Below are 22,726 nucleotides of genomic sequence, written 5' to 3'. Positions count from 1 at the left end.
TGCATTTGCATGTTGCTCCTAGACAGATTTTGGAACCTAAAAGAAAAGATTCAAATTCTGGAAGTTGTAATTCCTTGCAATTTGGCTTGGTGAAACATATATACATAGACTACTCACTTGCACCGTCTCACTAGTCAACTAGAGTGCTCTCTCTACAGAGAATATATGTGATTACGACTGAGATCCAACATTGAGTGCACCCCACCTATGCAAGCAAGACGAGGTCTGGCCCCCTCAAGCCACTGTTATTCCCTCTCCCCTCTCACCTTCCACTACACAGTTCTCAATTCAGGGGCTCCCTTTTGGCTTTTGGGTGGATGTGCGCTTTAAAGAAATTGTTTTATGTACATATGCAAATATAAGCTATTGTAAATCTGTAACAAATGCAAAGTTGACATGGCCCTTAGTCCTGTCCTGGCTTATACCCAACTTAATTACAGCATCCAAAGATTGGAAGGCAATACCGTACCAGTCATCGAAAAATTGCAAGTTCAGTTTGTCTTCTTGATGAACCTTCTCCAGGCTAGAGCTTCCATTTGGAGGGATTCTGTCAATGGGCGGGCCTTAAATCTGGACATGCAATCGATGAGTGCCTTTATATACTGTAAAATGTAAATAAACGAAGGCTTAGATTATCCATTGGTGCAGTGTGAAGGAAGCCTTTTAACTGAAATGCCCAATGGCATAAAACTAACCAAGACAATTGATTCATTAGCTTCAGCTTTTATACCAGGGAAGGTCGTTATTCAATTTTTTTTTTCAGAGAGATGGCAGAAATTAGAATATAGAATAAAGAAAGAACAATCTATTAATTTCTTTCTAAACAGTTCCAATTAAGCGACCTTGTAGCTTCACTGAACATCAATTCCTCTCAGAACTCTCACATAACATGAAGAAATGCCAAAATATTGTTTGCGAATAAAACAGAAATTGACACCCAAAAGCCCACTCCCTGTTCCTCTCCCTTCCTAGTTCCAATTGGAGACTAATTAAAACCCACAAGATTGCAACATCAGTTCTCACAATGAAGCGTCATCCTGACTAAATCCTGAGCACTGTACAGCCAAGTATAGTACCATGACATTGTGTCATAGGTGTCACCCTACGCCAAGTTGCTCTCTCAGTCCCAACCATCAGAGCATCCACATCAGATAGTGGCTTGATGTCCACATTCCAACGACCTGGCCCAATTACTCCACCAACGACATAGAGTTCATCCCGCAACCCGATCATTGCAAACCCAATTCTGCTCTGGAAGTCCATTGCTGATGCGACCACCTTCCTTAGCCTTTGCTCTTTGTCCTGCTTAAAAATAACTCCATGGCTCAACACATAGAGCTCCCCACGAACCAATGCCATTGGACCTTGCAGCCATCCATAGTCCTCAACTACCCATCTATGCTCAGCATTTTCAAATACTTGTACTGTTGATAGCCCCTTATGCAACACATGCACCTTACCACCAATCACCACCCCTGAGCATGCTGAATTATGAGTATGATGGAGATCAGGCATGGGGACCCATGTGTCCCTCTCAGGGTCATAAATCTCAGCCTTAGAGATCGACTTCCTGAAATTGGTGAAACCACCTGCAACAATGATCTTTCCTTCCAACACACAGCATGCAAACATGGCACGAGGGACGAGCATTGATGCCCTTCGGGCCCATTGGCAGAGAATGGGGTCATATGACCAAACCTCATCAGTTGCAAAACTGCCATCCTGGTCACCTGTCAATAGATCAACAGCATCACTGCCCCCACCAAGCACAAACAGTTTCCCCCCAACAGACACAACACCAAAGTACGCAAGATGCCTGATCTGTGAGGGTAGTACAGGAATGGTTATCCAGAGTTCTCTAAGAGGATCATAAAGCTGCCACAAATTTTCAGGCTCAAAGGCACACACACACAATAGCTCTTCTGATGTCCCAACCTCATGCCGGGCCTTGAAGAGCTCAGGGCTGCTAAGGGCAGCTCTCCATGAACGGCAAACTAGCTTCAAGTTGGGATGGAGGTAGAATGGTACTCGTGCAAGGCATTGGAGAGCAACTGCGTCAGGGAGGCCTTCAATTAATCCAGACATAATGAAGTTCCTGTATCTTATTCAATTAATATTTCATTGGAGAACAAAGGCTACTGCTGTAAACTTGATACGATGGAGAGCATGATCTGAAATTTTGAATTTTCCATTGCACAATGTAAGAGATAGAGACAATGAACATTCAAAACAACATTATGAGGCTTGTTCAAGGAAACTATTCCAAGAAAAAGGATGTTAAGGATTGGACTTCTCAACACAGAAAATAGATAAATAACTTCATTACATAATTAGTAACACTTTACCTCTATAATCTGCTTCTTCATAAGGAAATAACAAACATTTACATTTCTTGAAGAGAATCAAATTACAGAGGTTCTAATTTCAATTGAAAAGAAACAGGGCTCAGCAAAGAAAAAAGCACAGACAGAAAGGAAGAAAAATGAATAAACTAGAATCTTAATGAAGATCCTTGCTCAAATCAACATCTAGACACTGTAGATCATATTCTAGACCAGAATCCAGATTCATACACAAATTAACCTACTATGAAATTCTCTTTCTATAAACTTCCCATCTGCACAACATTAAGCATCAGCTAGCATTTTAACAAACAACAGTATGAAGGGATCCAGGTCCATATGATTATGAGGAGGCTTCAGGGCTTGACAAAATTCTAATAAATCAAATTCCCCAAAAATTGTTTTCTTTCATTCTGCTTCTGCATATACTTAGTCATATATTGTGGATGAAATTGAATCTTCTTTTTTCATATTTCAATTTTCATGCAACATAACCGGTTCGCAATAACGGAAACAGGAATTAAATGGTCGCATAAAAAGTTATGCATAGCCGCATAGCACACACCTAATGATTACTACTGGTCCCCAAAATGAGTTTTGTTCTTTACCCATTAGCTTCAGTTCAAAACTTCAGCAGCAGCATTAACTAAAAACTGTGCTGTATTCTGTTCACCACATCAACAATCTCCTACTTCAGTGTCCTCATTCAACCTTTACTCCAAAATATAAGGATACGTGTTTCTACTTAACCTACCCAACCTATGCAATCAAACAAGTCTTCGATTTAACAACTTCACATCTTTTATCAATTAATTTGCATGTAATGCTAATATCATTATTAAACTTGAAATCTTCTCATGAAGAGTATGGATTCATGGATCCACTAAAAAAAGTGTAAAGGCATAACTAAATAAAGGCCTTATTCCTTCTTGGTCCTTGTCCATCATCCACTATATATACCATTCTTACTGACAGGAAGAGGAACCTCCTCATCTACTAATTACAGATAAATCTATTCTCTATTTGAGGCAGTAGTTGCTTGATACCAAAGCACTGCCTGTTTTTGGCACAGCAAGAATAAACCAAATAATGTGATGCAGACACGGCCCACATGGATACAATAAAAGAAACCATTGGAAGAAGAAATCAAATTTCTTCATAATAGCAATTATGTAATTTTGGGTGATCTCATTTTTTTGTCAGTTTTTGTTTTTTAAAGTCATTTTCTAATTTGTCTGTATTAAGATCAGGTTTAATCACACAAAAGGGTCAAATCTAGTCTAGTTTGAATGTCTGTTTTAGATAACTTTTAGATTTTTTGAAAAAGAATGGTATACGTACAGTACTGTCAACTGTGCCTAGCACCACTTACGTTCGCCTGACCTACACCAGCCATCCCATTCATTTGTTTATAGCTTAACAGCATACATCATGCTATCTTCATCGTCATCATCATCTAAGCCTTCCCAACTATATGGGCATGAATCCTGTTCCACCATTCTGTCCTGTTCAGTACCATATTTGTTGTTAAATTGCAGGCCCCTAAATCATTTCTTAATAGTTCAACTCATGTCCTTTTGGGCCTGCCCCTAGCTCTTCTAGCCTCTTCAACTTGTAATAGATCACTACTTATTACTGGTACAGTACATGTTCTCTAAATATGCCCAAACCATCTTAGTCTGCTTTCCCTTATTTTATCACCTATTAGAGACACTCCTAGGTTTCTTCCAATAGGTTCTCTTTTCTGATTCTATCCTTTCTAGTTTTCCCACTCATCCATCTCAGTATTTGCATTTCTGCCACACTCATTTTTTGGACATGTTCATTGATTACCCAACACTCTACTTCATACAATAGTGCTGGCTTATAACCATTTTATAAAATTTTCTTTTTTAGCCCAAGTGGTATTCTCCTGTCACATAAGACTCTAGACATATTGCTCCACTTTGCCCATCCTACTCTAATTATATGGGCAACATCCTCCTGATGAATTATTGAAACAAAGTAACAAAAGAGATCACATTGAGTTATCCCTTGGTAACCATTAACCAATACCAAGTGCCAAAGTGCGCCTTGATTTTTGGTTCTATTATTAAATTTGCATTGCATCTATTTTGTTTTAGTCATGCTTATTTTAAAACCTCTTGTTTCTAAGGTATTTGTCCATAAATCTAATTTTACATTTAATCTTTATTTGGCTTCATCAATTAATACTATGTCATCAATGAACAACATGCACCAATGGAAGTATGGAACCTCCTAAATATGTTTAATCAAGTCATCAAATGACGTGCAAATAAATAATGGTCAAGTATTGAGCCTTGGTGAAGTCCCATCATAATTAGAAACTCTGATGCCTCTCCAACAGGTGTTTAAAAAGGGTTGTTGTACCCTCACAAATGTCCTTAATAAAATCCAAATCCCCATTTGGTATTCCTTTCTTTCATCTTTCCCAAAAGTTTAGTTAGCCATAATAGGTCTACCCCTTTCATCTTTCCCAAAAGCCACCACACTATCTCTGTCCAGTAACTTTACAATATGCTTTCTCTAGATCAACAAATACCATATGAAGATCAATTCTCTTCTCTCTCAACTTTTATATCAATCATCTCAATAAAAGAATAGATACCCTCCCTGACATATAACCAAATTGGTTTTTGGATGTACTTGGTCCATGTTGTAACCCCTGCTCAATTACAATTCCCAAAGTTTCATAGCATGGCTAATTTGTTTATCCTATGACAATTATTACAACTATATATTGCCTTCTGTTTTTAAATATAGAAATCATAGTACTCTTTCTCCATGCAGATGCCATATTCTGTGTTTTTTATCCTAATAAATAGTTTGGTTAGTCATAATAGGTCTACCCCTCTCATAGCTTACCATCAGGTCCTAACACCTTTCCTTTCATCTTAATTAAAGCCTCCCTCACTTCAAAAACTTTGACTTTACAGAGATACCTTTTAACTTTGGCAATAGAGTTATCAATCGCTCCCCAACTAGCACCTTCTATATGTTCTTTTAGGAACTTTTCAAAATAGTTTTTCCATTTTTCCTCAATACCTTCATCTTTTATCAAGACTCTTTGATCTTCCTCCTTAATGCATCTATCATGATATAAACCACAGTTTTTTTCTTTCTTTCATCATTGGAAGTTTATATTATTATATATTCTATTTTTCCCTCTTTAGTACCTAGTTTATGATGGACCAATACAACTGAGCTCTTTTTGCACCTTGTCTAGCTAGCCCATTTACCAATCCATTGCAAACCTTGGAGTTCTTTTGTACTTCATTCTCAGATCTGCAGCAAATCCTTAATTTCCCTCATCATGTATCTGTATTTCCAAGAACCCATCCTGTTTGCATCCCCCCCCGGCCCCCCCGAGCAAGAAACATCAACTTGACATTTCTAAAAACTGCCTCCTACACGCATTTTTAAAGCATGCATGTTTCAACTATAAAGTATAAACAGCCACAAATAACTGTTGTATGCCAATTTGTATTGACCAACCCAAACGTTTCAGGAAGAAACAGTAATGGTACCAAAAACAACCTAAATTTTTGTATCCCAGGGATTTCGAAAACCTCAGCTCATGCAGAAGTGTCATTAGCTCAGCCTACTGGAAATCCCATGTCCAATGGGTCTAACCACAAAGCCAAAATGATGCCCTCACTATTCCTAAAGACCCCCCTTATTATGAACCTTACAATATTCCCCATATTGCACCCATCAAAGTTTAGCTTTATAGTATTAGAGCTCGGGGGTAGGGCTGTCAATGGGCTGGTTTTGGATTGGACCCCGTCCAAACAAAAATCAATTTGGATGGATTGGATGGACCAACAAGACATTGAATTGGACCAGTCCAGACTTAGTGGTCCAAAGTATTTAATGGATTGGATTGGATTGGACCTGGTCCATCCATAATGAATTTATATTGGATTGGTTTGGATTGAGCCAATATCTGGTTCGTTGATAGAAGATAAGAACATAGGTGTCAATGGACCAGGTTTGGGTTAGAATTAATCTAAATTAAACAAATTTGAACAGATTGGATCGGTCCAAAATATTCATTGGATTGGATTGAACCTGGTCCATTTGTGATGGACTTACATTGAACTTGATCGGATTGGACCAAATCCAGTCCAATTAACACCCCTACTCAGGGGAACCAAGGATGAATATGAGGAGTCCTAGCCAGGGAAGATGTAGCCACCAAAAACCAACTTCTAATGATACAATCAACTGAAATAGGTGAGAAGACTTCCTCGGACTTCAGCCAAGGTGCCACATTTAAGGTTATATTTTCAATTAATGCATTTTCACTATGACTCTTCTCTTTAAAGATTCTAGCATTCCTTCTTTCTAAATGCTCAAAGTATTTTCATTTTTTTTGAAGGTAAGGTATTATATTGGAAAAGAAAGAAACCAAATACATCAGCCCATGTACAATGAGACTGTACATTGGGAATATACAAAAAGACCTGAGAAATCATGAAAAAAGGGTCCAGCTTGCACAATAGATAAAAGCTGGACACCATTGAAAGCCGTTTGTACACTTAACAAAGAACACAGGTTCTTAGCTGAAGTTACATCATAACATTTTTTATCAAAAATTCGGCAGTTCCTTTCCTTCCAAACAGCCCACAAGATGGCAGTTGGAAAAATTCTCCAAAGAAGCTTGCCCCTTGCACTCAAACCCTTGAGAGTCCACCCTTGCAAAAGCTGAAGGACTAATTCAGGCGGGCAAGAACAAACACCAAAGCAAGACCAAGCCATTTCCCATAACTGATGAGAAAAATTACAGTGGATGAAGATGTGATTAGAGGACTCAGGGACCTCTTTGCAAAAAGGGCACAAGATACTAGGAAGATGCATCCCCCTTCTGGGAAGCCGATCTGAAAGGCATTTATCAAGAGCTGCAGTCAAAACTCCCAACCAGGAAGGCAATTCTCGAGGGTGCATGGGAATTCCAGATTAAATCCCAAGGGAAATCTCCATCCTCTCTAGACACAAGGTTGCTATAGAAGAACTGAGATGAGAACTTACCAGAGGACTCCCAAGACCAGATTCATTCATCATCAGACTGAGGATTGGGCTTGATACTTTGAAAAAGACTCAATAGCTCAGTCTATGGACCAGATTCTGAATGTTCAAAGTATTGCTACCCTAGTGCATCTCCATATAATTTTACCCCTCTTCTTTGATGGAGAAAAAAACAGAGGTGATGAATTTTGTCTCTCTTTTATTTCCCCTGGCCCTAAGCTACCTATGATTCCTATTGCTATCTACATACCAAGAATGGTACTTGATGAGGAGCTCATTTCTACTACTAGCACCAGATACCAAAAGTCAACATCCAAGTGTAGCTAGATCACTGCCAAGGAATTCCAATGCCTAGACCCAAATCTCTATAAAACCTATTATGCCTTTAACTCATTAAGGTCAAGTTCTTTCAAGTTGGGGAGAGATGATGGAGTTCATACACAGCCTTTAAAGGGAGAAACTCAACTACAAGTGCTGATTTGGCAAGTCTATTACTTTCGGGAGTTGGGCTGATTCTTGTCATAGGGGGCACTTTGGTCATTTAACCATTGTATGTGGGGTCCAACCTATTAGTTTGGTTTGTCTAGTCATAGTTTAGTTGTGTTTAGAATGCCAGTCATTGGTTATGCAGTTTAAGAGTTATTCAGTTTTCTCTATATCAGTTTATGAGTCGCAAAATCACAAACTTTTTGTTTTCTCACTTTAGAAAGGAGTTTGGTACTTTGGTTGACCCTAGACAGTCTATATATGTGTGAAGTAGAAAAAATGATGCTAATGAATTTTGGAGCTTATTTTCTGGTTGTGACAATTTGTGAGTGATTTTCAAGGCTCTAGAGTGATTCTAAGAACCCTAAGAGTGATTCCTAGTTTTTTTCTCTTTCTCTTCTCGTCTTCTCTTTCAAGGTTTTTTTTTTACTTTAAACATCAAATACCTGAGAAAAATCATCAAAAGTCATCATTCAATACCAACTAAAGGAATATATTGATCCCGAGTAAGGCTCCTCTTAATTCACTTCAATCATCAGCAGGAACACAATTTTTCTAGAGAAAGAATCTCTAAATTACCCCTATCAAAACATGGTGAAAACCAGGTTTGATCCAGCCATCCCCCATAGCCAGTGTTCCATTTTATCCCACTATAACAGTTCCCAAAAAATCCCATTAAGTTTCTGATTAACATTCATCTTTTTGTGCCAAACTAAACCTCTCCAAATTTAATTTCCTTCTTTAGTTCACCAACTTTAACATTCCTTTAAAATAGTTTTTAAGAAATTCCATTCCTATCTCAAGATATTGAATTTTTCATTTTTCTCTCTAGAAAAATCTGCACATTGCAGGGATTGCAGCATTAAATTACCTTCCCGTTCACATAATACAACATAAAGCCCCAGACAAACCCTCATCCAGCTCATATAGACGTGCCCCAGCCTTCAAACCCAAGCCTTGAACATAACCTCTTATAATCATTATTTACTTTAGTTTGCCTCAAATTTGTTATAAGTCCATCTTTCAATTTCAAGTCAAAAAGTTAGTGGTGAGTCTGTTGAGGAAAGAATCTTAGAACTAGTCTTCAGTAACCTGTCTGGTTTACTGGAAGAGGAGGAAAAGAGCTGTGGGGGAGAAGAAAATTTCAGCAGCCCGCAACAGGAAACCACAAAACCAGAAAAAGAGAAAGGACTGACTCAAGGAGAAGAGGCACCATCTGAACCCAAGAATGTTAAGGTGTATTTGAGAACAAAAAAGGGTAGGACAAAAGGAAAGAAGACTGAAAAGAAAAAGAAAAGTGAAGTGGAGAAACTGGATACTGAGATCTCTTATGAAAAGGGGGATAAGGAAAGCAAGATAGGAGGGAGGAGAGTGTTAGGATCCTTCACAAGTTAAAGAATGAAGATCATTAGCTGGAATGTACGGGGTTTAGGGAGTGCAAAGAAGAGGAGACTGATTAGGAATGTACTAGAGAAAGAGAAGCCAGATGTGGTCCTAATCCAAGAAACCAAACTCTCAGCGATAGACAGAAGGTGGATTTGAAGCATTTGGGGAACTAGAGGCTCACATTGGGCTTTTGCACGGTTGCACCTTCTTGGGGAACTTCAGGGGGCTTACTAACGATGTGGAAAAATGAGGAAATGGATTGCTTGGAGGAACTCATTGGGAGTTACTCGGTATCTATTAAATTTGAAAGAGCAAGTGATGGAAAAGAGTGGGTCCTAACAAATGTGTATGGCCCTGGTCCTAATCCAAGAAACCAAACTCTCAGAGATAGACAGAAGGTGGATTCAAAGCATTTGGGGAACTAGAGGCTCACATTGGGCTTTTGCACGGTTGCACCTTCTTGGGGAACTTCAGGGGGCTTACTAACGATGTGGAAAAATGAGGAAATGGATTGCTTGGAGGAACTCATTGGGAGTTACTCAGTATCTATTAAATTCTAAAGAGCAAATGATGGAAAAGAGTGGGTCCTAACAAATGTGTATGGCCCCGATTCTACAAAGAATGAGATCAATTCTGGGAGGAGTTGAGTGCAGTTAGAAGATTGTGGGAGGGGCCTTGGTGCCTGGGGGGAGATTTCAATGTTCTTAGGTTCTCTAGGGAAACAAACAACCCAAACCAGGGCATTACCCTTAGCATGAGAAAATTTAACAACTTGATTGAATCTTTTGAGCTAAAAGAACCACCAATGTTGCTAGATGAGTTCACCTGGTCAAATTTTCAAGCAAATACAATTTGATCCAAGCTGGACAGGTTCCTCTTTATGGTAGACTGGGAAGAATTGTGGGAAAATCTCGTATCTAAAGCTTTACCCAGTGTAACTTCAGACCATTGCCCTATTTCTTTAGGACAAGAGGCACTTTTTCGTGGTCCTTCCCCTTTCCGGTTCAAGAACATGTGGTTGAAAGTTCCCTCTTTTAAGTTAAGAGTAAAAGATTGGTGGGAAGAGGGAAGACCAAGAAACAGAAAAAAGGGGGTTAGATTTATGAGGACTTTGAAAGCTCTGAAGGGGAAAACTAAAGATTGGAATAAGGATCACTTTGGAAGAATTGAAGAGGGTCAAGAAAGAATTTCTTCTAGGATTAGGAGCTAGACGTAAAGGAAGCACAAAGAAACTTTAGTGAGGAGGAAAGAGAAGAGCGATGGAAGATCAAGGTGGAGCTAGAAGAGATTTTAAGGAAGGAAGAAATTTCTTGGAGAAAAAAGTCTAGATGTAAGTGGCTTCAAGAAGGAGACAAAAACACAAGGTTTTTTCACTCTCTAGCAAGTGGGAAGAAAAGCAAAATCCTCATAACAACTGTGGTAGTGGATGGGATTGAGGTCAAGAGGGAGGAGGAGATAGTCAAGGTCTTTCTTAATCACTTTAAGGGCATATTCTCCGGAATGGAAAGGAATAGGCAAGACCTCCCTGAATTGGAGTGGATAGGGTGACTAATGTCCAATCTAGTGCCTTGGAGGAAAATTTTAGTATTGAGGAAATCAAAGAGGCCGTCTTCTCCATGGAAAGATCAAAAGCACCTAAGCCAGATGGTTTCACCATGGCATTTTTTTCAAGAGTGCTGAGAGTTTCTAGAAAAAGACCTAAAGGAAGTGTTTGATGAGTTTCACCAAAAAGGGGAGGTTTCACCAGGAACAAATGCCACATTCATTGTGTTAGTGCCTAAGAAGAAGGGAGCCAAAACCCCAAGGGATTTTAGACCAATTAATTTGGTGGATAGCCTATACAAAATAATTGCAAATGTCCTTTCAAGTAGGCTAAAAAGGGTACTACCCACGATAATCTCACAAGCTCAAGGTGCCTTTGTGGAGGGATGGCAAATTATTACCAAATCTTGGTGGCAAATGAATGTGTAGTTGAAAAGAAGAAAAAAAGAGGGAAAGGCTTTGTTTGTAAATTGAATTTGGAGAAGGCTTACGATTTGGTGGGCTGATCTTTCCTTCTTGAAGTTATGGAAAAATTTGGTTTTGGAGAAAGGTGGAGAAAGTGGATAAAGGGTTGCGTGGACTCAGTGCATTATTCAATTTTGATTAATGGGGTTGCTAGAGACTTCTACCCAGCTAAAAGAGGATTGAGACAGGGGATCCTTTATCCCCTTCCTTTTCACTTTGATTGCAGAGGTCCTAAGTAGAATGATTAGTACGGCTGATTTGGATAATGCAATAAGGGGCTGGAGGGTGGGAAGGGTTGAGTTGTGGTTACCCATTTACAGTTTGCAATGACTTAATGCTTTTCTGTGATGACTTTAGCCCTAAGGCCCTTAGGAACTTGAATCTCCTTACTAGCTCCTTTGAAAGCTGATCCAAATTAAAGGTCAATTTGGGGCAAGGTTTTAAAAGGCAAAAGGCAAAGGCGAGGCATTTGTGTCTCATAGGGGCAAGGCATAAGCCTCAAGGCGTTTTGAGGCTTAAGTCTTGAGCAAAAAAATAGAAGGATATAATCCATAAACAAGAAAGACAGGAAAACATAAAATTAGGATTTTATATGGATTGGCTTGTATGATATATTAGACATGGATTCATGGTGCAAAGTATCCATACACCCCCAATATTGCTGAAAGGGGTGTATTGAGTATCGACACTTCGAACAATGCATACCTTTTTTTCAATTTTTTTAATTTTAAAAAGTTAGTCTTATATTATTTAATTATTAAAAAGAGTTTTTTTAAATACTGTAAAAAAGGGGGTATTGGTACCCCAAAGAGACATTACGATTTGGGTTAGAGTCTTACTAAAGTAGTTTTTTCCCTAGAAAAACAAAACCATAGAAGTCAAACTTTTCAATTTAGGGATATGAACCAACATTGTTTTAAGAGCAAGGCATTCCTATTTCCTTTCTTGCACTAGTATGCATTAGCAAAGAGTGTCCATCTATATGATGCATGTGCTTTAGAAATAGTCAAATAGATTATCAAGTATGAGATAAATGGGCAAATGGGTAAGAATAAAGCATGCACAATAAAGCAAGCTATTTTCTTACACATTTTATATGCAAGTTTTTTGTTATTTGTATGTTTAATTATTTGCTCATTACACCAATATATACAAAACAAGGCTTTTTGGTCTTAAATTTATGTTTGCCCCTATGTAAACCTTCATATTCCACATTAGCATAGGCCTAAGCCATGGACGTTTTGAGGCCAATGGCCCAAAGGCATAAGCCTCAAACAACTCAAGGCCTAAGCCATGTTGGTGGGGTCTAAGGCTATTGAGGCGAGGCTTTTTTTTCCTGGCCTCACCTCAAGAGCCTTTTAAAAGAATGATCTGGGGAAAAGCTGTCATGCGGGCCTGAATTTACAAGAAGAGGAAATCATCAAAATAGTAGAGGCCTTAGGTTGCAAAGTCAAAAATTGGCCCCTAGAGTACTTGGGGCTCCTTCTGGGTGGAAATCCACGTAATAAGTCTGGAAGCTAGAGATTTTCCAAAAATTGTCACTTTGGAAGAGGAGTTGCATCTCTTTGGGAGGTAGGATAACCTTGATTAAAGCCACATTGGCTAACCTTCCCATTTACTTCTTGTCTACCTTTAGTATTCCTATCAAAATTGCAGGGTAACTGGAAAAATTAATGAGAGACTTTCTATGGGAATTGGGAGTTGATAAGAGAGACCATTTGGTGAATTGGGAACAAGTTAATGTAGGCTTAAAGAGAAGGGTGGGCTTGGGCTAAGAAACTTAGTCCAAAAGAATTTAGCATTCCTAGGAAAGTGGTTATGGAGATTACCCCTAGAAAGAGACAGGCTCTAGCACAAGGTCATTGCTAGCAATACATGGTATTTCAGACAATGGTTGGGACTCAAAGGTGGCACTTTCCACAAATTCAACATCTCCTTGGAAAGCAATTTATGAGGTCTATCCTTTCTTCCTTAATCTCATTCAGTATGATGTGGTAAATGGTAAGTTTGTGAGCTTTTCAACTTCGGGTTCGGAAGGGGTCTTAGGGATTCGGAATGTGAGTCTCTCATCTCTCTTTTGTCCAGACTTGACTCGGTTTTTTTGGACCAAATTGTTGAGGATACCAAGGCATGGTCAATCTCCACCACTGGTCTTTTTACTTGTGCTTCCTTCTTTAACTTCTTAACTCAGCCAGCTACCTTGGAGGCAATATTCCCAGTGAAAAAAATTTGGAGTAAGCAAATCCCTCTTAAGATTCAGGCTTTTTGTTGGGTAGTCTTCCTTGGAAAGATAAACACTTGTGGTATGCTACAGAAAAGAAGGCCAAATAAGTGTCTCTATCCTCATGTGCGCAGCCTATGTAAATGCAATGGTGAAACTGTTTCCCATATCTTTCTATTTTGCCCTTTTGTGCTTTGTATCCGGGAGCATCTTTGTTCTCTTTTTGGGTACAGGTGGAATCACCCACAGGAGGTGGTGGGCCTTTTTGACCCTAGCTTCATGAGACAACCAAAACAAAGAGGAAATTTATTATGGAAAACAGCAATGGCTGCCTTGGTTTGGACTATTTGGGAAGAGAGGAATAGAAGAATTTTCAATAAAAAAAGCAGATCAGAGATGGAAATTTTTGAAACAATAAAGTTAAAAACTGCTCACTGGGTAAAAACTCTGGAAGACTTCAAAGTCTTCTCTTTGAATGACATCCTGAGACGTTGGAAGGAAGTGGCTGTATCAGCCCAAGGAAAAGAAAAGTTTTTTTATGGAGTGGAGAGCCCCAGAAACAAATTTCGTGAAGCTGAACTTTGATGGAAGCTTCCTTGGTAACCAAAATGTAGCTGGGATAGGGGGTGTCTTCAGAGATTCAGGAGGAAAGGTGTTAGCTTTGTATTCAGGGCCTCTAGAAAATAGGGATGCACTGACTGCAAAGCTAATTGGACTCCTGCAGGGATTAAGATTTGCTAGGTACTTTGGGTTCCTTAATTTGGAAGTGGAAAGAGACTCTCAAGTGGTCATCGCTTGGAAAAGATGTTGCACCCAAATCCCATGGATCTATAGGCATATATTTAGGGAGATTGTGAACATTGTAAGGGAGTTGAATGTTGCTTCCAAATGGGTGAGAAGAACAGAAAATGGGATGGAAGATACTCTAGCTAAACAAGGGGCTAGGAGACCCCAATTATTTTGGGCTGAACTGTAAATCTGTAATTTGGAAAAGAACACTTTCACCCTGTTGTGATTTTCTGTTATAACTCTAATAAAATATTATCCCATTGATAAAAAAAAAAATAATTCATAATTCTATTAGACTACTTATCCTTCAAACATCATCAAAACAACTCTCAAATAACAAACTAGGTTGATTGCAAGAACAGAGAATAGAAGAATTCAATGCCTAATACCTAATTTTGAGTAGATAGCTCCCGGTGATGCCCATGGTATATCTTGGTCAAATAGACAAGATCTATGATACGAACCCATTTTCTCTTAATTTTGTCAATTCCTGATCAATCTTAATTTTGTTAATTTGATACTAGAAATTTCTTATCACATAAGTTCTTTGTCAGTAGTAAGCCATACAATTAAAATCACCCTACCCTTTTTTATCAGCAACAGAGAAAGCACCCTAATTTTTCTGATAGATAACAGTAAAAGGCATTTTACTACTGAAATAAAATGCTAGTACAGAAAGAATAAAAAATGGTTAGCCTTGGAAAACCACCAAGAGCATTACAGTTACAACTCCCTTTAGTAAATCAAACCCCAATACATTTGTTCCCTTCCCACCCTTTGCCCTACCAGTCCATTAACCAATCTAGGCACCCGTTTTACAAATGCTCCCAACCCTTGTGTTAATTGCTTCAATTCTCTTAGGATGCATCAATATTTCCAAGGCCCATCGGCCCCATCCTGATTACCCCCTAGGTCACCCAGTTACAACCTGTGAATCACCTTCTACAATGCAGAATCATAAAAAATACTAAAAGAAAGCATCAAAATATAAGAAATAGACTTCACCTACATTGTCCCCTTTCAGGTTTACTCTTCTTGTTTTCTTTTCTAGTTTTGTTTTTTTGGCCATTTTCTTTTCTGTTTTTGTTTTTTTTTTTTTTTGGTCATTTTCTTTTCTGTTTTTGTGTAGTAAAATTTTCTGAACTTGTTACAATAAGAACAAAACAAAAGAAACAAAGAAAAGACTTCCTCACAAACACATTGTGGACAACCAGACTCTTGTACACAATTATACACATACCAGTCATGCATACAAAAAGCTTACAAGGTTTCAATAGCATCTTCTATTAGGTTCAAGAATATAGGAATAGAAACATGTAACCGAATATGTTAACAAACAGTTGCAAAACATGTCACAATTTCATAGAAATAAAATTAGCCAATTATCATATACATGAACTTCAAAAAACATTTCTAGATCATTTAAAGTTTCCCATTTGCATATGCATCTAAAATTTCCTTTAAACAGACAGAGAAACATATTGGATAAGTAACAGTTGTCAAAACTATGATACTCCACAAATCTATTATATGACAATTTTACATTTCACAGTTTTCTCCATCTGAGGGTGGGGCTTGGTGCAATGGTTGGGTTGCTCCATTGTGACCTGGGTGACCAGGGTTCAAATCTTGGAAACAGTCTCTCTGTATGTGCAGGGATAAGACTGCGTACATCTGTCCCTCCCTAGATCCCGCATTGGCAGAAGCCTCATCACTGGGCTGCCCTTTTACAATTCTCTCCATCTGTTACTTGCATGGCATCACATAAATAGACATCTATTTGGTACTTGCACAGTTACACCATGAGTTTAATTTTTCCTATTAAAAACTTTTAGCTAACATATTTATTGATAATGGAAAAAATAATAAAGGAATTGGAGGAGAGATAAATTATGCAAAAGACAAGTCCTTCTAAGAGAATGCTTATTAAAAAAAGTCATTCTAGGAGAATGGAGGAAAGGAACTCAAAACCCGTAGGACAGGGATGCATACAAGCATTACAATAATAATCCCCAAGATCCCAAAACCTAATATAACTTCCACTACATCCAGACATTTTCCAATCTGATATGCTATATATTTTTGGTAAAGACATTACTCAACCCAGATGAACAAAGAACCTTTTTTATTAGTGCCTATATGGGAAAGTGGAGGACCTTCTAATAAGGTTATTCCATCATCCTATAGAATTTTCCAGAGAGAGAATTCTTCCTGCAGGGGGCTGATTGAGTGACTTCCACCATAACTTGAGAGTTCCCTTGAACGTAAATTCTTTGAAAACCTCTAATATGACTCTGTAGTGCTTATAGAGCAGATGCCTGCATTTCTAGTAAGTGCCCTTTGATTTGGTCCATTACAATTACATAACAAAACTTTGATTGTCCAACTTGGCAGGTTCTCTCCAAATGACCCATCAAAATTCATCATAATCCAGTTGTCACCCAGGATTTTCCACTGAATATGAACTAAACACCTTTTGAGGGGGCAGGGGTTCAAATGCTAGTTTGTCAGTTTGTATAAGTATAAAAGGAAAGAGAAAAGGAAAGATCTTGTATAATCAATAAAATAAAAACCTAAGAAAATGAATGACAAATATGAGAGTATTACCACTATATTATCATTTTAGGCTTACTTACTCTAATAGTTAACACTCAGTCAATCAGATAATTACAAGATTAATACAACATAAATTTAAAACCTTGAAAATGACCAGTATGATTAATGAACTGATAACTGGACCACAAAAAAAGAACCACTGCAATAATAACAATGGGCATGAATCCCACAATTTCTAAGAAAGATGATTTGTACAACATGGACACTTTTTGAAGGAGAAGTTCATATTTACAGAATATAGTTAAGCTGATACTTAAAGCTTGTATTAGATCCTACATCAAGAAAACATAAATGATGGAAGAACGACCTGAAATGTAGGAAAATCCAAAGCCCAAATGACAACTACTAGACTGGTATTAGTGGACTTTCAACCTATATTATCATGTTATCAACTATCAAGGCAAGAAGGCAACCAGTCAATTTTCAGTAGACCAACCTTATTGATGTTAGAAGTTCTCACTATTTCTATAAAGTATTCCTTATAAAGCCTATCAATCCAAGACATACACCAGTAGTCAAATTTTGAAGAGCTTAAAATAAATTCCCTAAAGTTCATCAAATCACATAACAAACTTATGCAAAAAGGGAACGTAAAAGTAGAACCTATATAAACTTAACCACAAACAGCATATTGTTGCCAAAGCAATTCAGTTATAAGGAGTAATACAAATTCTATAAAATACTATTTCACAGTACAAAATAGACATCTCCAAGGAAAAAATGCACGTAAAGAAACTAAGAAAGCAGATTTAGAATTTTAGATAATATCGGAGTGATAATAGCCAACGCATTTATATTATACAACAGGAAATCTAACTGAAAATGACAAGTATAATACAGGAATCATGTCATAAATTCCAAGATACATAGATGTTGACAGAAAGTAACAGAGAAATTGTGATGAAAGCTCTTAAAATTTAGACTTAAGGCCATCTCGTGTTTGCCACATAAATCACTGAAGAAACAGGAATTTCCAGATACTGAACATATGAAAAGTTCAAAACAGTGACACGCACACAAACACATTACATCAAGAACTAAATGCAACCAAAAACCAACTTAGATTAAAATTTGTCCTAGACCCTACAACCCCCAACAAAGATCCCAACATCTTAATTTTACAGACGCATTCAAGCATAAACCACAAGAGATCAACATATAAGCTGGACATATTTAACTGCAGAACCCTAACACCAGCAATAAACACATACACGAGGATTCATCTCTCTCTAACGGAAATAGAAACCATTCAGAAGTTCTTTACTTTAGGCATAAAACCCACTTCGGATTCGCTATAAAAAAAGCAATGGATGTCCACTGATTTTATAAAAACATTAGAAACGAGAGAGAATTTGGAGAAATTTTTAAAAAAGGGAAAGGCACGCAATCGATCAAAATCTCTGTTCTTATTATCTCACAAAAATCACAATGAGAGAAGGGCAAGGCTCTCTACCTCGCGCAGACCAACGAAGCAAACAATATCGAAGAATTCGTTTTTTATGCTCTGTGCTCAGATCTTCTGTTTTGAACAGAGTTCTCTCGAAAGGTCAAGCAGAAGAAAGAAGCAGTAGCGTTGGATTGCGTTTCAAGATATACGCATAAACGTTCTGCAGGCACGCGAAATAAATGGGAGCATTTCTAAATTTTTATGCTGTGATGTGCTTAATCCATGCTTACCGTAAAAGAGAGAGAGAGAGAGAGAGAAAGAGAATATTCGTACAAGGGCGTTTTGGTCCTTTACAAAACTTTAAGCATGTGTGACATTTCTAATTTGGTAATTTCGCAAAGTAACGACTTTAATAAGCCCAGCAGAATGGCAAAGCCCATCGAATCAGTAGGCGGAACACAGTTGATGAAATCACAAGGGATTAATTATAAGTGATACGCGTTCAACGGTCAGATTGATGTTTGAACTTTTGTAAAATTTCTGACCGGTGATGAATGATGCGCGTACCTATGATCTTAAATATGTATGACTAGCACCCTAGCACTGCTGTTTAGCCAGTTGTAAACTAGTTAATGAGGAATGACCTTCCTCCTCATTATGACCTTCCTCCTCTATTTGATTTGAAAAACATTAAATTAAGCTTGATTTGTTATGAAACCTATAATGCATTCAATATATTTTTTTTGTAAAAACCATTCTATATAATTAATAACTATTTGATACATATTTGATTTGAGATAAAAGGTACCATGTTTAATGTCTTGCCCATACTTGGCTTTGGCTTCACGTCAAAGACATAAAAGTTAAATTGAAGTATGTCAGTCAAAAAATCATCGGCCAAATCAATATGTTAAATTTATGCATCTTATCTTATCTTATATATATATATATATATATATTAATAAGAACCGTGTGCTCTTTACATTCAAGAAATAGAATTTATTCATACGAATAGATCCCATGTGTGAGCACCCATTTCCTATTAATAGATGCATATAAGATAACAATAATTACTAATTATTATAGTAATTAATTATTCTAATTTAATAATTATTGATTATTACAATAATTTAATAAATATATAATTAGTGATTATAATTAATAATTATTGTTATTAAAAATATTATTAAATAACTAGATATATACTTTAATTTTACTTTAAATTAGAATTATAAATATTGTTATTAAAAAATACTATTAATAAATTTAGTAACTTGGATTTAATAATTACTGATTATTACAATAATTTAATAAATATACAATTAGTGATTATAATTAATAATTATTGTTATTATAAATATTGTTAATAAATAGATATTTACATTAATTTCACTTTAAATTAAAGTTATAAATACTGTTAATAAATTTAGTAACTATTGTTATATTAAAAATAATTAAAATGTTATTAAAAGTATTGTTATTGATTATTTAATAAAATATTATAATTACTGACTCTTATTGAAAAATATTGTTAATTTAATTTAACTTTGGTAATTATTAATTTAATGAATATTGTTAATAAATCATAATCATAAATTTACTAATTATTGTTATATTAAAAATAACAATAATATTATTAAAATTACCATTAATGATTATTTAATTAAATAGTATAAATACTTACTATTATTGATAAATGTTGTTAATAACGTTCTAACAACTGATGGTTCGACCATCTGGTTTGAACGGATGGCCCGTTCTAACAACAAAAATTACAAGCAAAAAATTATGGAATCATTCTAGCCACTAATTTTCGAGTTGATGGTTTGATTATCCGGTTCGAACCACAGTCTGTTCCGACAACAAAAATTATAGGCAAAAAATTGAGTTTGTGAAGTCCATTAAGTAGTATCATACGTGTTATGTCATTCAAGCATGTGACTCATATTGACCCGAAAACATAACCATTCTAGCCACCGATTTTTGGATCGATGGTTCGACCATTCGGTTTGAACGGACGACCCATTCTGACAACAAAAATTATAGGCAAAAATTTGAGTGTGTGAGGTCCATTGAGCAGTATCATATATGTTATGTCATTCGAGCGTGTGACTCATACGACCCGGAAATGGAACCGTTCTGGCCACCAGTTTTTGAGTCAACAATTCGACCATCTAGTTCGAACGGACGACTTGTTCTGACAACAAAAATTTTTAAAATAATGAAAAAAACAACCAAAAACCATTGAGCGGGTCGATGGGTTAACGGTTCAACCACTCAGGTCAATGGGTCATTGACCGATTCAACGGCTTTTTGCTAGGGAACCGTTATGTGAGGTTCATTAAGTAGTACCATATGTGTTATGTCATTTGAGCGTGTGACTCATATGACCTGAAAATGGAACCGTTATTGCCACCGGTTTTCGGGTCAACGGTTTGAGTGTTCAGTTCGAACGGATGGTCTGTTTTGATAATAAAAATTAAAAAATTAAAAAAAATGACCAAAAACCATTGAACAGGTTAATGGTTCAACTGCTCAAGTCAATGGGTCATTGATCGATTCAATGGTATTTGGCTATGAACCATATCAATGGGTCAACGAGTAGGCGGTTCCATTCGCAAGGCCGCCTCCACTAGTCGTAAAGAGAAAGAAGGAAAAAAATTACACTGTTGAAAATACATAATACCATAGGGTTTTATCAATTGATTGGTTATAAGTTTTTCTATTATCTTTGTCGGATTCAATATAATGTCAAAATCTAAGGGCTCATTTGGTTTACAAGAATAGGGATTTGGAATTGGAATCAAAATGGTCAACTTCAACTATTTGGTTGGGAGGAATCAAAATCCCATTCTCATTCATAGTGGAATGGGCATTCCCCCATTTGAGGGTAGGGGTTAGCATTTGGTTTATTCGATTAAAAACCAAACCGAATAAACCAAAATTTAAAAAACCAAAATAAAAAAGGAAAACTAAAACCGAATTACAAGAAAACTGAAATAACTGAAACCAAAATTTTCGATTCAATTTTCTGTTATTTCGGTTAAAATTTGAATTTAATTAATATATATATATATATATATTATTATATATTATAACATATAATATATATTATGAAATTGAATTTCATTATAATACATTATATATAATATATAAATATATAGCATATTATATATTAAATGTTATATATTGTATCATATATATTACATATTATATAATGAATTTTAGTTAATTCGGTTTTTTGGTTAACTGGATTTCTAAATCTGAAAACCGAAAATCAAAATTATTAAAAACCAAATTATCCAAAAATCAAAGAAAAAAACCATAATTTTTTATTTAGTATTTCGGTTTTAACCGAAGAAGGCTGAGGGAATGGCTATTCCCTCCCCCTCCCTTGGGAATGAAATCCTTTCCCAACTGATTCTAATTTCTGTTTGAACCAAATAACCTAAGGGAATAGAACATTCCAATTTCTAGATATTTCAACTCGGATTCTTACTATAAATTAAATGGACCCTAAATGGCTTTTCGTATTTTTACCTTTTTGTCTTTACTTGTATCAGCACTTGATACATGCCCTACCCTACTATGAACAAATATATATACACACATGTAGTCATAACTTGGGATTAATAAGCACCAATATCAAAAGTTAGGGGATAAATATATTGTTTGAAGTATGAGCTAATTAAGGGTTCATTTGGTTCACAGCTAGAAATGGAATCAGAATCAACTATAACGGATTCTCATTTTCAAGAAAGGGGGAGGGAATTGGCTCCTAAGTTTTTTAAAACCTTGTAGGGATAAGTTGAGGTTTTTATTTTTATTTTTATTTTTAATTTTTATAGAGGGCAAAATTTTGAAACTTTGTAAAAAAAAATGTACTGCCAAAAAGACATGATACGATAAGAGCTTTGACCAATCAAATCCTCTACAATTTTTTATATCACGTCTTTCCGTTACTATAGTCGAACCCAAGTTTGCATGGTGGTTTCAGTTTTCATCATCAATGGCTTGTGTTGGAAACTCTCACCCCCACTACTATGGCTATTAAAAGGATGTAATTTCCCCATCTGGCTGTCTCAATCTTTGTTTCAAGCAACTCTAGGCCTCATTGGTAGCTTCCCCAATGTTCAAATATAGCACTGCTATAGGGTATAAATAGACTATGCAAATAAAGAAAATAGGTCAAAAGGGTTTAAAAAACGAAAACAAAAATATTCCTATTACTTTCTTTTTGTAAGTGTTTTAACCTTGTATAACATGTTATATAATATTTTATGACCTACATGTAGACCAAAGGCATGTACTATGCACATTTACATAAGGTAAAGATATAAGTTAATGTTATATAATCAGATTTATCTTTTATGATATGCACCAAAAGCAAGACAAGTATCCCCTTTGTAATAGTATAGACAATAAAAGCAATGTAAAGAAAAT

General features: G+C 36.4%; 1 protein-coding gene across 2 annotated transcripts; it reads right to left on the bottom strand.

The window, feature by feature from the left end:
• Window positions 1-785: 785 nt before the first annotated feature.
• Window positions 786-18,551, bottom strand: LOC148879192 (F-box/kelch-repeat protein SKIP30-like). 2 transcript variants are annotated; one of them, XM_088960638.1, is made up of 2 exons: window positions 18,350-18,551; window positions 786-2,171 (listed from the first exon to the last, which is right to left on the bottom strand). In XM_088960638.1, exon 2 carries the CDS (start codon window positions 2,083-2,085, stop codon window positions 1,042-1,044), a length of 1,044 nt encoding a protein of 347 aa, XP_088816764.1. In that variant the 5' UTR covers window positions 2,086-2,171; window positions 18,350-18,551; the 3' UTR covers window positions 786-1,041. The 2 variants fall into 2 exon arrangements, with proteins under 2 accessions (XP_088816764.1, XP_088816765.1); XM_088960639.1 differs by having other exon boundaries at window positions 786-2,095; window positions 18,350-18,541.
• Window positions 18,552-22,726: the final 4,175 nt, after the last annotated feature.

This window comes from Nelumbo lutea, chromosome 1 (genome assembly GCF_056320005.1).
Source record: "Nelumbo lutea isolate HS-2025 chromosome 1, American lotus-T2T, whole genome shotgun sequence".
NCBI classification, from domain to species: Eukaryota; Viridiplantae; Streptophyta; class Magnoliopsida; order Proteales; family Nelumbonaceae; genus Nelumbo; species Nelumbo lutea.
This window is presented reverse-complemented; position numbering and strand designations above follow the sequence as displayed.